The following is a 15,483-nucleotide window of genomic DNA, read 5'->3' as shown; positions in this document are numbered from 1 at the left end:
ATGAGGGTAGTTATAGTTGTGCAAAATTGTTGCTTATAGAAAGCGTAACACACCTTCGAAGTTGGAAAATGAAATAATGTTCGTGTACTTATGCAATCATATTATTTGGCGGGCGTCCCAGCGTAAATTTTAATGAATGAAGAGAGCGCAGTAAAGATGAAGATGTGGCGTTCCCTTCAACGCATTCATGGCCTCAAGAGAGAGATAGAATTCCAGATAACCGCCAACTGTTTAAATGAGGAAGGTTCATACTAACCCCTTAACAATAGTGATGCATCATACGATTGCGTAATTCATGCTTGAGGTTTCTCAAGGCATCGTCTCTCAGACGGCGCACCAACGGAACTTCTAAGCTGCACTGAAATGCTACACCACTACAGACGCACCAAGAGACAAACCCCTCTGCCAAACCTTTAGCTTAACTGAGAGGAAGCCGTCGCGTGGCGGCAATTACCAACCAATTAATTCCCCTGTATCATCGCCCTACACCTATTCACCCGCAATCAACATTCCTCATACAGTTCCTGTCATGGAGAGAGAGCGACAAAAATGTAGGGAGGTTAGCCAAGGACTTCAGTGGAGCAAAGAGCAAATCTCACAGTGTATCACTGTACCTGAGAATTGTCCAGGTCACACTGACCAGCTCATACCCGCAGGAGCAGCGATGGATGATCCAGCGAGTGGGCGCGCGGAGTGGCGTGAGCCAACGGTGCCCTGAACTAAAAGTTCTCAATCCAGGTATGCGATGCTCACGCTTAGCACAATATTTCTCTCTCCCTCTTCTTAGTAAAGACTTCAGGGACCACGAGAAGTGTTGATACGCTTCTCACAGAAATTTTTCTATAGATTACACTAACGTTCCGCGTAGCTCTGTTTTGCAAGGCGTAAGAGAGCGCGCCTAGGAAAATAATAAACTTCGCCGCAAGTTCAGGGGCATGTATTACGAAACGGGTGGCCGCGAGTCGACATGCCTTGTAACTTTGCAGGTGCAAGCGCATAAGTCCCACTTCATTCCTGAATTAACTAAAGGGTAACTTGCCAATTTCATATAGTGAAGAGATTATAAGTGGTTTTCATGCAATTTTGCTATCCGACGGCGCAAATAACGTGTCGCCGAAAAAGTAGGTCAATTGTTTCTAGTGTAAAACGCCAAGCCACCCGATGTACTAGGCGACTTTTTTTTTTTTTTACAGCGAGGCTGTTTGCCTTCAGTTGGTCAAGATTTTTCGTGGTGTGCTCACACAAAAAACTGCCGCTGGAAAAAGTTTGTGTGTGTGTTTGAGCTTCCGCGAAATTAACTTATGTTTTCTCGTATATTCGAATTACAATCCGATGCATTCATGTCTGTGCGTTTTTTGTAAGCCGAACTTTACGAATTTTCTGAGACATTTTGCTTCGAGAAATGCAATTACTTCAATAACGCACCCTCGCTAGGCGGAGGGTCTACAAAAATGAGTATTTGTGCTGTGTTAAGAATACCGCCACCTAGTGGCTGTGGCTCCTCAGGCAGACTACAAGCGGCAGCTGGAAACTGCCTTTGTCTTTCGGTTTCTGCGTAAGAAAGGTATCTTTCCTAGTGCGAGCAATCCAAAACTATCATGTCAGCGACATGTGTGTGAGTCGCAATTTAGGTGCTTTTTACCACAATTGACTTTTAAACATTAATGTAGTTCAGTAAGGCACTTGTACATGGCGGACGGCCTAAAGGAATGAGGATATGTGCTGCACTTACAGACACGTTATCCACTGCAGGTGGGGGTGGCGGTGCTCATCTAATATCCACACCAGCTTCGCCGTGCATCCATTTTCACAGGGTGGAATGGAGGCGCAGTTCCTTTCTGCGACCAAATATACTTAAGGGATCTCATAGCATGTTCGCAATTCGGTTCTTTTATGTAGACTAAATTACATGCACAACAAATTACCATGTCCTGGTGGTTAACGAAAATATTCAACATATAACTGTTTAATGATTAGCTTATGGCACATGCTCCAATTATAAAATTCAAGCCAAGCAGTAGTGATGTCTGCTTAGCAGAAATCCTAGGACTAGCGCTCGTTTTGAAATACAGGCCAACGCCTTTACAACGAACGCCTCTACAGTGAAATGCCTTCAGTAACAACGTATTGATCATGCCTGAAACTAATTCTTTCCTTTCATACGTATTGCGAGCACCTCTACAACCAAGACTACTACAAAGAATTTTTGTCCACAGCGAATAGACCAAGGCACCCGTACAGAGAGAGAGAGAGAGAGAGAAAAGCAAAGGAAAGACAGGGAGGTTAACCAGAGACTATCTCCGGTTGGCTACCCTGTACTGGGGGAGGGCCAAGGGGGTGCAATAGATGAGAAAAAAAGAAGGATAAAAAAAGGAAAAAGAAACCTAAGCACACACACCCACGTACACACGAACTATTTCTGTCGGCACTGTCACGCAGCCCGCAAAGGTGTTCCTAGTCTTACGCACTGTCACCGTACAGTCCTACGTCACACAGTGTACCGTCACAATTTGTCAGGAAGTCCCGTGTCTTTCAAGTATCGCAGCAGCGCCTTCATAGCGGATCGCGCTGATGTTCGCGTAGGCGCCCGTACGAGTCGTTAACAAACAGGTTGACCTGTTGCTTTACAACGAACCCCACCTAGTGGTGCCGCCATTGCCGTCCTGAGAAGCCTCCAATGCAGGGGTCCCACTCTGCGTTATCGCTAACGGCAGCAGTAGCGACGCCCGCTTGACGGGTGTGCCGATGTCAGTAGTATACCTGCGACAGCTGCTCCAGGAAGCGCTCAAATCGTACGGATCACCGGCGGCGACGGCCGACGAATACAGCGCAGTTGGTGACGACGTAATGAATGAACCATAACTAACGACGGGCAACATCTCGAAAGCCATGTTGGTTGGAGAGGACGCGAATGTCAAGAAAGGCAAAAGGCGATCGAACTATCTTGCACAAACCAATAATTTTGACGGCAAGGGAGCCTGCCACGGCATTCGAAAACCTGTAGCTTCACTTCGCGTAGATCCTGCACTTTGCCGTGGAACACACTGTGAATCTCGGTGCATTAGGGTTAGCTGCATTCGCACATTCGGGCACACAAAGCTTGCACGGAAGAAGTAGCGACTAATTTCAGTGACACTCTCTTGAATTGTGCGTTAGATAACAGCTTTCTTCTGTGGAACGTGCTTAGCCTGCTGTGTTGTAAGCGGTACGGTGCGCGAACATTACGACGAAGTGACCAGAAAGGATATTGGAGGTCCTGAGCACTTCGCTATAAAGGCGTCCGACAGCACACGCTCCCAAAATTCGGCGGATACCTAAGATCGTCTGAAGTGCTTGACGAATACTCTTGGGAAATTTAGCTAGAACTGCAATGTATTTCGCAGCAAAATGTGGCCGCATATCTGGAAAGTGATGCTAGTGTTACAAATAATGCTAAAGAAGCATCGCTTCACTACAGGTCGGCCTTAATGTTGAATTACATGGCGCAACTGTATAAAAAAATGAAGCAGTTATTCAGTTATTCTTTTTAATTTTTTCAGCTGGGAACTGTATTGCCGTATGAGGAAAATGTATGACTTTGCCAGAAAAAGAACTTGGAAAAGCTGAACAGCGCCGTTCCTCCTAGGTTTTCCAAAATATTGGCCAAAATTTAAAAAAAAGATGTGTTTTATTTTAGTTAGGGCTCCATTAAAACAGTCTCTTGAACTACCGGCTAGTTTTTGTTTATGTAGTGCGCCTCTCATGAACAATTTATCTTTATTTCTACTGACGCCTATCCTATTGCGTGCCCTAATATCTTAAGATTGTCGTACCTTGACACCTTCTCAAAATAATGAAGCATTGAAATTCTGTTAACGCCCAAGAATGAGCCGAAGCGAACGCAAGTAAATTTTTGCGACCTATCTGATGCAACAGTTAGTTCCTTCCCTATATTAGTCCATCTGCTGGCGAAACTCTTCCGTTGCAACCTGTGGAGCAGCAGCGTACGTCCGGAACCCCGAGTCTCGAACAACGATGTTGCGGCGTAGGGGAGCTGGCGCCATCTGGGAGCCACCTAGTAACGATATCGATTTTTGCGCCAGCACCGCCGCGCGGAGAAAGAGGGACGACGGCGGCGCGCGCGCGTTGCGTGTCGGGAAGCGTCTCCCCCTTTGCGCCGCCATATTGGACTTTAACGCCGCAACCGAGGCTGGGAGAGACACTGCCGGCGGAGGCTATTTTTCCGGCTCCGGCATTGTTGACGAGAGAAACGGGCTTTGTCGAGCGCCGACAGATATACCCAGAGCGCTCGAGTGACGTGAGTACGGAGTCTCAAAATGTACATCCCTCATTCTGTTCTTCGTACGCGGTTTGCGGACTGTGTCGCCGCAGAAAGCAGGACGCAGTGCGTGCTGAGCGAGGGCAAGTTGGTCGGTGAACTGTTCTTCGGAGGTCGAACACTCCGTTTTTGTTGCGCAATGCGTGGCGTAGGCGCATTTGTTCGCGTACCCATAGTCATAGGTCGTTCTGGGCATTGACGTCTGTTGCTATGAAAGAGGATAGGCAGCATGTCATTAGGCAATATGCGTCGCAGTCAACGAATGGCTGCCGTGAGGAACTGAAAAGGAGCCGAATTATATTGGGAGCAGGGATATTCTGTTCATGTCTGTGCGTTCAAACTAGAGTTTAGAAAAACTTCCAGCTTCCCGGGATGCTTGAGTTGTTGCTTTGAAACGTATTATTTTTACTGTCACCTTTTAGTTTCCTCGGTTGTGAGGCAGGGCTAAAAGTGGTAATTGGATCACTTGGATGATCGAGATTACCAAAGCGATTGCCAACCTCCGTGCTGCCTGAATAAGGAAAGTTGTGACCGTAGTGTTCAGGCTAGTTTCACATCTTTTTCAGAATCGCACAGTATGATCAACGGCAGACTCTTCTTCACCGCTGTTCTTCTAAACGCCGCGACCCGAAGTTTCACCTTTAATCCGGCCTCATATGATCGGGGTCTCGAAGGGTTCACAGATGGCTTCCTCAAGCAGGTGAGTTGTATAATTCTGAAGATAGGCTGAACCATGAAAAAATACAATGACTACCAGGAAGTGATTTATGCACCTGCACGATACTTCCACGACGTTTACGTAAGAGATATGGCACTGAGCTTCGAAATATTTGAAGCACCCTGACTTGTCATGTTGTTCAGACAGCCTTTTGAGAGACCATGACGCTGTAGATATATGCGTATGAACGGAAAAGAAAGAAACATTCTATTTGATATCAGTCACTCCTCTGGCACGAGACAATATTTGTTGATACACAATCATTGATCCGATAAACGTAGAAGTAGAATTTTACGTAAATGTGTGATTTTTGTAATTTTTATTTGTTCATTCGTAACTGCGTTAAATACTGAAACATGCAGATAATATACGAGTCCACAAGGTGGAGCCTAATACGATGTGCATTTGCAATGGTACAAATGGGAGCAGCAGAAATGTGACAAAATTATTTCCCACAGAGTAGCCTAAAGCGAACAATATGCACAAAAGCTTCGGCAGGAAAAACATATGCTTCAGCAAGAGAGAGGAAAATCATCCTAATTATGTGAATGTATCTTTGGAGAGGCGTCCTCATTCCAGAATGCCTCGAGCTCGGGCCGCGTCCTGGGCCATCGAGAGAGCAAATCAATAGAAAACAATGACACAGAAGGCGGACAATGTGCAGAGAAAATTTCGAATGAAGGCTTTATAGGCCTAGATTTTATTTTAGATGTGCGCTCCGGCACGTGATGTCCAAGGTCGTTTTGAAGAAGAGAAACAGAACTTCAATTGTCAGTTTCTAAAAAAAAACGCCGTTTGTTGTCAAGTTGTTAGGCAGACGCAAGGATGTCTGCCGCGAGCTACCAATCAAACAGGCGTAGATCACTGTGGGTGATCGGCTGTAAGCTTGCTAACAGCTGCAGGCTTCCGTTGTCGCTTAGAGCCGTCTTTCCGAAGCCCAGTCTGCCGGATGTGAAGCTTCCGACAAACTTGTGCTTGCCTATAGCTAACGGGGCACCAGATGTGCTTGTGTTTCCACACCTGGGTCAGCACTGAGCATCTCTACGTCTAACTTCCCGGTCGCAGGTAATGTCCAGGATCCAGGGCTCCGGTCTGGACCTATCGGACAGCTCGCTCGAGTTCGCCGCCGAGCAGCGCGCCAAGCAGGAGCCGCCGCCGCTTTCGGCGGACGTGTACCAACGCGACCCGAGTTTCGGCGCGCACCACCTGGGCAGGTACAGGAAGGAAGGCGGCGGTCAAGCCCCCCAGGTGGACATCCTCGGAGGACCCAGCATTCGAGACCAGGAGTACTTGCAGCACAGCTCGCTCTGGGGACACCAGTACGTCGCTGGTGGGTGAAACACGTCTGGCGTTAGTAACAGTGGTCGTGGTATATGGCAAGGAGTAAGCCGAGGCAGTTTTCTTGGAATGAGTTGTAGCAATCAGAATGGAGTTACTGGATAGTATTAGCTTATCGAAGTAGTAAAAATACCATAGGTGACTACGACAACTTTTTTTTGGAGGTAGTTGCAGTCGTTGTAATCGTAGTAGTTGGAGTCAAATTGGGCAGCAGTGGTTTAATAATAACACCTGCAGTTCTGTTGGTAGGAGCACTAATTTGCATGAGGTTTCGAGCACTACTAATGCGACATTTCCTGCTAATGCCACGGGAGAGAAAATCGCAAAGAACTGGTGAGCATCATCATCTCGCAGTGACTGTTTGGAAGTGATGAAAACAGACGCAAGGGGCATACCTCTGCTCGTTAATAAAAGGAACAAGACTGATGACCTTGAATTTAGGCATTTATAGTTTCAGCATTCACAGCGCGGAGAGTGCGGGTTCAGCTACCAACAGTGGCAAGTGCTTTTTCTGTCCACTTTTGTTTCAATTGACCTTATTATTTGCTCACTTCCATTAGAAGAACAAATTATTCCCCTTAGTTTATCTTCGTTTTATTATCTGATAGCGTCGTATGATTTTGACTTACGCAAACCGGGGCCCCTCGGTTCCTTTTGTCCATTTCGTAGTTGCATTAGACGCGCTGCTTGGAGCGTCCTCTGGCGTGTTAGTAGTGAGCTAAACATGAACCGGAAGCTGTGAAATGGCGATAACTACAACGAAGGGAGAGACAAGCCTTAGATGGCTTGCAGAAAGAGACAAGTTGAATGTAAGGCTTCTTTTCATCCATCATTTTCTGGTTTTCATCATTTTCGTTTGCTAAAGTTAACAGGTAAGTAGGACAGTCCAGGGGCCTTTTTTTATCCAGGCAACTGTTTTTACAGGACATATTTGTGCAATGGCTACACCAGCCCACGCTGAGCGCGTTGTTATATCGCAGGTGGCGCCGGTGAAGGCTTCCAGCGCCTGAAACCTGATGGCAGTGCTAAGAACGTGCAGGTGGTGAAAACTGATGCTGTGCTTCCTGCCTACTGCAACCCACCCAACCCTTGCCCCAAGGGATACACAGGTGACCGCAAGCCTTAATGTGTCTGGTGTCAGGCTAAGTGTAACAACCGAAGCCACAAAGACGGATTCGAGAGGGATCAATGCAGTGTCCATAATAGCTATAATGGCGCTTTCACACTGTTTGTATATATATATATATATATATATATATATATATATATATATATATATATATATATTAGTTCGTTGAAGAGTGGCGCACTCACGAAAATTGCATGTTTAATGGTTTAATGTTTCGGCCACGGCACGGCCTTCGTCAGAATAAAAACATCTATCCTGACGCAGGCTGTGCCACGACCGAAACGTTAAACCATTAGACATGCAATTTTCGTAAGTGTGCCGCTTAGTTTCTTCAACCACCTAGCACCTGACCTACAGAACTGTTCCTCGAATTATCAGGGTGTCTACAAACCGGGAAAACAGCGAAAACCGGGAATCCTCAGGGATTTGCATTATCTGGAAATACTCAAGGAAAACTCGGGGCATTTGTGCTTTCATCAGGGAAAATTAGTTGTAATTTTATTGCAAGCGAATGAAAGTCGTGCTAATGCTGGCTCGAGTAACTGAGTGAAATTGTAACGAATCGTCTTTGACGCCGTGTGGTCGGCTGGAGTAGTTGCAAGTGTACAGTCAACGACTGATTTTTTGGACACCTGATTTTTGGGAAACGCCCGATAATTCGGACGGCGTCGGGGTACCACCACGTACCCCGTACAGTCAATGTATAAGAACGTCTGAAATTTCGGACGCAAGAACCCTTCGGCGTCCGATTTTCCGGACTTTTTGCCATGACTGCAGGACCGAAACGACATTAATCAAAGCTACTAGAGCCGCCATTTGATTATCTCACCGCCTCGAACCGGCGCTCTCACACGCAGATCCGCTGGCAGCCGTAGCCACCACCGCGGCAGCGCTAGGCCGACCTGCTTTGATGTTCGTTATTAAGCTTCTTGCCATTCGGCGCCGTGTTTTTCATTGAAAGAATTCGCCGCTGCAGCAATGGCACCGAGTCCGCCTTTCTAATCTTCGCGATTGGCTTCAAAGCTGGGAAAGCACGACGCGTTGTATAATGCCAGATTTTGAACGTCAGCTCTGCCTCAGTACAGTAGTGTTACGTGGGGAAGCACACAAAAAGTGTTGCTGCGAAGCTTAACCAGCGTGGGAAGGGGCAATTGTCACGGGACACAGTATGTATTCCTTAATTATACACGCGTGCACCCACCGTATCCTATCACCTTTACAGCTTTCCCGGACGTGCCTGGGGCGATTTGAACCCTTAAGGGCAATAAAAAAACGTGCATTCATTTTTTCGGACTGCCCGATTTTTGGACATTGACTGTAAAACTGACCAAGAGAATGCTTCAAATGGTCCGCGGGGCGAAGGCGTGGCGGAAGAAGGACGAGAACAGAAAAGACTGATGCATTGAGCAATGAATGGTAAAGAAGTGTGCCGCCGCTTCTTTGAAGGAGCTTGAGTGCAAAAGAAAAAAAAAACAAAGTGCATTGGCTGATGCCGCAGTGCACGTGTCCCTCATCCAAACCAAAATAAGTTCTTTAAGGCAGAGAAACGCAACACTGAGGCGTTGTGCACGGGCTGAAAGTATATCAGGACAGTTGAGGTTAACTTTCCAGCTGCAGAGAGAGAATTGCACTTGTAACAAGGTTTGGTCCTCATACGAATGAGCTCGCTGCCAGTTGGTAGAAAGGGCTCGTATTCGAAAATATTTACGGCTGTATGTATCTCTTTTTATTTGTATTTGAAAATGTTCGACTCAATTTGCAATGGGTTTTACCCTTTCTTTTCGTAATTGCAATGGGCTTTCCACTTTTTCGAAGGTATTTTATTCACTATGTATTTTACTAACGCCTCCCTTCTGTTTGTTTTTCTAAGTAAAATAAACACTGCTCTTCACTATTGAAACTGGATTAAGTCGTTTTTTTATTTTTAACATGCTTACTAGAGAGTGACAGCATCGGGCGACATGGTGTCAGCCTGTCTTGACTAAGAACTGAGTTCTGTGTCACTCAGCGAGTTTAGCAGAGGCACTCAGGGAAAACCTGGTAAACTTACGGGATCGGGATTTGGAAATGTCAGCTTAGTAGATACCATATATATATATATATATATATATATATATATATATATATATATATATATATATATATGTGTGTGTGTGTGTGTGTGTGTGTGTGTGTGTGTTTATGGGTCAGTTTTACGTTTGCGAGTATTAATTTATTTGTTTATTTACGCATGATGGCATTTACTGGATTTACACAAAGATAAGTTGCCTAGCCAAGAAATAACAACACACGTAACAAGATACGCGAAGAAAGCATACGTGGAGGTATTTATTGGTTAACCAATACCTTCTTGTCAGTGGGGCAAGGATGACAAGCAAAATATATCCCCTTAATAGACGTCCACGTCATTGGTATAGAGGACATTATTTTCCGGCATTGCAGGTCCAATTTGGATTCACTCTTATTCGCAGGCGAAACTGCCCATGATCACACGATGTACCTTGTGGTTGCAAAAGAAAGTCACTGAAATAGAAAAGAGGCCTGGCTATTACTTTGTATAGTCATATGTATATACGTTGTCTGCGCCGAAAGTAGTGGCGATTACCACTGCACTAGCGATACAGAGCTAAGGAGCATGGACAGTAAGATGCGCGCAACTTTATTTATTTACTTATCATTTATTGACTTCACTACACTCGCCCGGAGGGCATGATTGTACGGGATGCTTATTACAAATATAAAGAGGATAAGCACGGTCATACACCGTAACACGAGAAGCCCGAAGACGATGTAGAATGAGTAAATATGACAGGTATATTACAAGGCATCAACACATAAAAAAGTACCATAAAAATAAAAAGGGAGAATTGCCAATGTTGGTTGAAAAATGGGCAGGTTACAAAGGGAGCAAGTGTAAACGCACAAACATTGCAACTATGCGAGTAAAAGAACAAAAACCTAACTACACTCGGGAACTCAACCGGTACGACAACGATTCTCGAAATGGAATGGGCATTGGCAGCAGCAATCGCGTTGGGTGAGGACTTTCCACGCGTGAGTGGTGTCCCGAAAGTAGCCACCACAAAACGTCGTCTGCAATGATGTACTGACGGCGTCGAGAGTTACCATTTGTTTTGTTTTTCAACGCCCAATCCGCGTTGCCCGGATCGGGCTCGCAGCCGAAGACGGCTGCCTGGAGGAGTTCGAGAACACGGCGGCCTTCAGCCGAGACTACCAGGCGGCGCAGGACTGCATGTGCGACACCGAGCACATGTTCGACTGCCCGGGCGCCACCCAGGAGAACGAGATCGACGCCCTGGCGCGCTCCATCCAGAACGAGGGCCTCATGGAGTCCACGCTGGATCGCATCGTGCAGCACATTGACCCCGCAGTGCCAGTACGACAGTTCAGCGTCCGCCAGCGTTTGCCACATGGAGGGCGCCGTACATTCACTGGTTGCTTACGTTCTCGTCGCACTTAGAACACGACGCCTTTAGGTTTGGTGCCCAAAGGCTCCTGGTTTCACCTCGTGTGAGGCGACATCTAGAGGTGTTCGTGTACTTAGATTTAGGGCTCAGGTTAGGGAGTCAGGTAGGCTGTAACAGTGACCTCGGTTTTCCATACCGAGGCGGCGAAGGAAGGGAACGGCGAAGGAGCATCGACAAAACGCCGCGTTAACAATTTGTATTGAGAAAACGATGGACTATTTGCTGCTTAGACACCAACAAAAATGTGCAGTAGTCTCAAAGAGCGAATGAGCGCGATAACTAGTACGACAAATACACAAGTTGCTTTTCCCGTAGAGCCGTTCACGGCCCCGGCGCATAATCCTATCCTTTCTTGTGAATACCATAAAGGCTTCTCCGATATATCTCGCTCATTCATTACCATAGCGCTATTATAGTGCGGCCTCGCCTAGCGAACAGATCGAGGCATATGTGTATGTTTGATCATAGTCGCTGAATAGCCTGTGATTCAGAGGTACGTTATTTAAATGGCAAATGGCTACGAAACCACTAAACCAATCCAGAGTCATCAGTTCGTTTGTCCGAGATTGTGGTTTGCAAGCAGCGTCACGATGTACAAAACCGGAGCGGATATCGATGTATATTCTGCTGAAACAGGAGTCAGACACCGAGTTCAGTGGCACGTTATGTGATCTCGAAACGCACTGTTGCTTTATTTGCTTTCTTTTTCACACTTTTGGGACCGCTGCGCTTGAAAGTGCTGAAAACCAGCGTTCTTCAAAGCGAATGGCTTTCTTAGGCTGTATAGCCCATTTTGGTGGTCGGTGGTTCTTGACTAGGTGTTTCCTGGTTGGCGACCGACTGTTGGCGACTGGCGGTTGGCAGTCGGACTTTCAGTGCCGATACAAATGGCGCTTGCTCTCGAGCAACCGAGTTGCGTAGCACGCGCCGGAAGCCAACATATTCATGCCGATATATATAACATCAAAATGGAATAAAAACCCTAGATGTGAACGTATAGCTCTCACAAACTCATCACTTCTACACATGGTATTTAAGCCAAAAGAAATGTTTTGCCAGCGTTCATAAAGATCCCGAGCTATTTAGGAGGTTGCCACAGTAGGCGGTGGGGCAACAATGCCAAAGTAGATCTTGGCTCGGTTCAATAGATTCCTTCGTAACATCGTCTATGGTTCTGCGCGTCAGTGAGTAGGCGGAACCTTGCGGCATGTACCGCAGCGTGAGAGCTTTCGCATGTCTGATGGTTTAGACGCCGCAGTGGGGTGCTCGCGAAGGATGGCGCTTGTCTTCTCGCGCCACTTTCTCCAAAATAGTCGTTGGCAGGTGTGCTGCTAAATGCTTCTATTCTCTACGGAATTATGCATTGAAACAGCGAACGTCATCTAATGTCGTAACTGCAACACTATACGCCTTGAAACGAATCATTTATTAATGTAAGCGAGTAGCTCTCTAATATCGTTAGACTATTCTCTTACTATGAGAATAATCGCCGTTGGTTTTTCCACAATTTTGCACATAAACTGAGCCTTTGACGTACAACGGTTATGTTTGTGACTATGTAACTTGGACGGCTTGCAGGTTGTTAGTATGTAGCACTGCCTCGAACGAAACGAGAGTAATAATAAAAGCTAAAGTCATTATCTTGCCCTGAACATGCTGAGTAACTAGCCTGTCTTTGTTTTCCAACAGGTGGAGGGACAGCACAAGACCGTGATGGCAAAGAAATTTTTCAGAAAAGAGGTATGATTTGTATAGTATTGTATTGCACAGCGTTATCAGGGGAGGTATTCTGCAAGAGTCCACCTAGTAGACATGTCCATTTCGTCTGCTGCTCAAGTTTTGATCTGCTGGGCTGGGCTGTGCGTCCACAGCAGCCAGGCGTGACAGCCAACCAGAACTTCAATAGCAGACGAAATTGTCATGTACACAAGGTGGAGTCTTACAGAATATCTCCCCAGGTCTTTCGTAACAAGAAACGTACGGTGGCTTTTGAATTCACACAAAACGTTGGCATAATTAACTAGGTATTAGATAAGTATTGTTCTCTTTAGAACAGTGTCGATAATTCTTGTTTGATGTTCAAGAAGAAAATTTTGACATAAGAATGAAACGCATGAGGAAACACACAAGCAAACAAGAAGCTTGGGTTCAGCATTGAGGCATCAGTACTTGATCTTTAGCGGGGAGTTGATTTTTACAACTAACACTCACGACAAAGTATGGCTGTAACTGCACATACAAACTAAATATATGAAATCCTACTATACCATGTGATAGTTTGTGTAACATTGTGCGGTGGTTAAAAGTTTCGAATGAACATATTCATGTATAGTGAACACAGTTGGAGCACCGCCCGTCCTGTCATGTCTTTCTGTGTCCTTGTCTAAATAAGCTGTGCTGGATCATTTTCTTGAGAAAGAAAAAATAATAGACATGTCTTTCGATGATTTTTGGAGTCAGTTGGATTTTTGCACAAATAATAAATAGGAAGCTCTGTACCTGGAGACAGTTTGTTGAGTGCTTAACGGCGATATCATAACGTAATTTTTCGATCTCTCATGTTGCATTATCGGCCTTCTTAAAATTTACGGGCGCCGATTTTTGCCGTCGTTTAAGAAACGAAATTACTGCACTGAAACACTGGTGTTACTAAAAAGCATGTGATGTTCCCCATAAGCTTTAACGTACAATTTGGAAAATAAGATAGCCCTTCTGCGGCAATATTTGGGTATTGCATTTTACTAGTCGTTCACTTGACGCATACAGTAGTTACACATACCCCTGCACCTTTTGTCTCTTAGGACCACGAGTCCTATGCAAAGCGGCACACGAGAAAATCCAAGAAGTCCGTCAAGCAGCCAAAGACAAGAGCTGTAAGTCCCTTCATGCTAGCTGCTTTTTTTCCCACACCAAAAGCGTTCAAAGTGATTTCGTGGATCTTCTAAAGCCACACACTGCACTCGAGGTTGAGGCTTTGCTGTTCTTGTGAAGGCCAGTTTTCTTTCACTGTTCTCTAATTGTTTGCTTCGTACGCATTACGTGCATTACGCACGGTATAAATTGAGGCTAATGTGCGCATTATGATGGATGAAAGGCCCTACGTATAGAGAAGCAGTACATCCGTTCACTTAGGCTGGACTGAAGGTTGTGTCACTCAGAGCTACAATTCTGTCTTTACAATTGCTCCATAATACGAGAAAAAGACACGTTCCGAAAAAGACACGTGTTCCGAAAAAAATTATCAGAGTGTATAACGAACACATTTATTTTCAATGCAGGGAAAAAACCCATACCTCCAAGGCGAGAAGCTACCCGTGGTCGCCAAAAAGGCTCCTCTAGCACCACGAAAGTGAGGAAGGAAGAGTACATTTATATCATCTAAACTAGTGACACATTTACAATATGTGTTGTTATTGTTGTGATACGCTACGTGAATAATTTAAAGCAAGTTTCCCTCTTATTCCTTCACGATGTCACAGTGTTGCTGTCACTGACCAATGTTCCACGAGACATTTTGACGAATAAAATAATTTATGTTGTTAAAACTCGTTTGTGTCTCGATTCCACTGTCTGGGGGACTGGGTAGAGGGACTGTGAAGCATATAAAGATGGACCACTGAATAGGACGGTTATCTCGCGTGGTTTGGCAACGAAGGCAGTCACACAGAAGAGACGTATCAAAATGACAAAACCCTATCAGAAGAAGCCCACATGTGAATGCAAAAGATAAGTGAGACAAGAAAAGACACAGAAAGTGCTAGCTTACAACCCTGGCTAAATGCACGTGGGAAGTGACGTCACTAGCATTTGGCATCTAAAAGAACCAGCCTAGCAACTGGTTTTCATTGTTTTTTGCAGCACCGCTCTGGGTAGGCGGCGCGTAGTTGGGATTCCCGAGGAGCAGGGTGAATACAAGGGGTAGCAAAGGGACAAGGCAATACGACCAGCGGCGGCATATTGTCAAAATTACCATTACTACCATTACTGCCTCTTACCATTACAACCATTACTCTAAAGCAATAAAGCATTGCCAACACCCCTCAGCAGTTGTAGAGGTACAGCTTCGCTGGGCATCCATTTCAGCGGGGACGGATGGCGAGTCAATTTTCCACCCTGTCAAAAAACGGCAAATTATAACAAGGGCGAATGGGCTGGGTCATGCACTTCAGGTTAAGAGGTACCAGGCATGAGACAGGAATGCACGATCCACGAAGAAATTTGGTAGCAGACCGCGCGTGGTGCGCCTACACTTCTATATTAAAAAAAATCCACATATGGGTTCGCTACTGTTCGTAGAAGGCACGAAAAATCTCTGAAGCCTAATTTTGGTAAAGAATGATCGAGTAACTATGCGAGTCCCATCTTGAGTGGTGCTTGCGGAAGCAGCTTTCTTATTGATTGACACAAACTGCATAAAGCCATCCACGTAATGGCGGAAGTATAAGGGCCGATGTATTGCCGTTTATCCTTTTTATGGGCCTTTTAGAGCGAA

The 15,483-nt window shown here is 45.6% G+C and overlaps 1 protein-coding gene across 2 annotated transcripts; it reads left to right on the top strand.

Annotated features, from left to right (window-relative positions):
- Positions 1 to 662: 662 nt before the first annotated feature.
- 7B2 (Secretogranin_V domain-containing protein 7B2) lies at positions 663 to 14,539 on the top strand. 2 transcript variants are annotated; one of them, XM_075675510.1, is made up of 8 exons: positions 663 to 738; positions 4,885 to 5,018; positions 6,102 to 6,366; positions 7,355 to 7,483; positions 10,683 to 10,900; positions 12,681 to 12,731; positions 13,793 to 13,864; positions 14,270 to 14,539. In XM_075675510.1, exons 1-8 carry the CDS (start codon positions 669 to 671, stop codon positions 14,342 to 14,344), a joined length of 1,014 nt encoding a protein of 337 aa, XP_075531625.1. In that variant the 5' UTR covers positions 663 to 668; the 3' UTR covers positions 14,345 to 14,539. The 2 variants fall into 2 exon arrangements, with proteins under 2 accessions (XP_075531625.1, XP_075531627.1); XM_075675512.1 differs by lacking the exon at positions 663 to 738 and adding an exon at positions 4,159 to 4,297.
- Positions 14,540 to 15,483: the final 944 nt, after the last annotated feature.

Source organism: Dermacentor variabilis, chromosome 11 (assembly GCF_050947875.1).
Source record: "Dermacentor variabilis isolate Ectoservices chromosome 11, ASM5094787v1, whole genome shotgun sequence".
In the NCBI taxonomy this organism is placed as follows: domain Eukaryota; kingdom Metazoa; phylum Arthropoda; class Arachnida; order Ixodida; family Ixodidae; genus Dermacentor; species Dermacentor variabilis.
This window is presented reverse-complemented; position numbering and strand designations above follow the sequence as displayed.

Excerpts from the sequence above, each read along its gene's own strand:
- 7B2 (XM_075675510.1), top strand. The coding sequence starts at position 669 with ATGATCCAGCGAGTGGGCGCGCGGAGTGGCGTGAGCCAACGGTGCCCT. Across the intron at positions 10,901-12,680 it reads ACATTGACCCCGCAGTGCCA|GTGGAGGGACAGCACAAGAC; the intron begins GTACGACAGTTC and ends GTTTTCCAACAG. Across the intron at positions 12,732-13,792 it reads AGAAATTTTTCAGAAAAGAG|GACCACGAGTCCTATGCAAA; the intron begins GTATGATTTGTA and ends TTTGTCTCTTAG.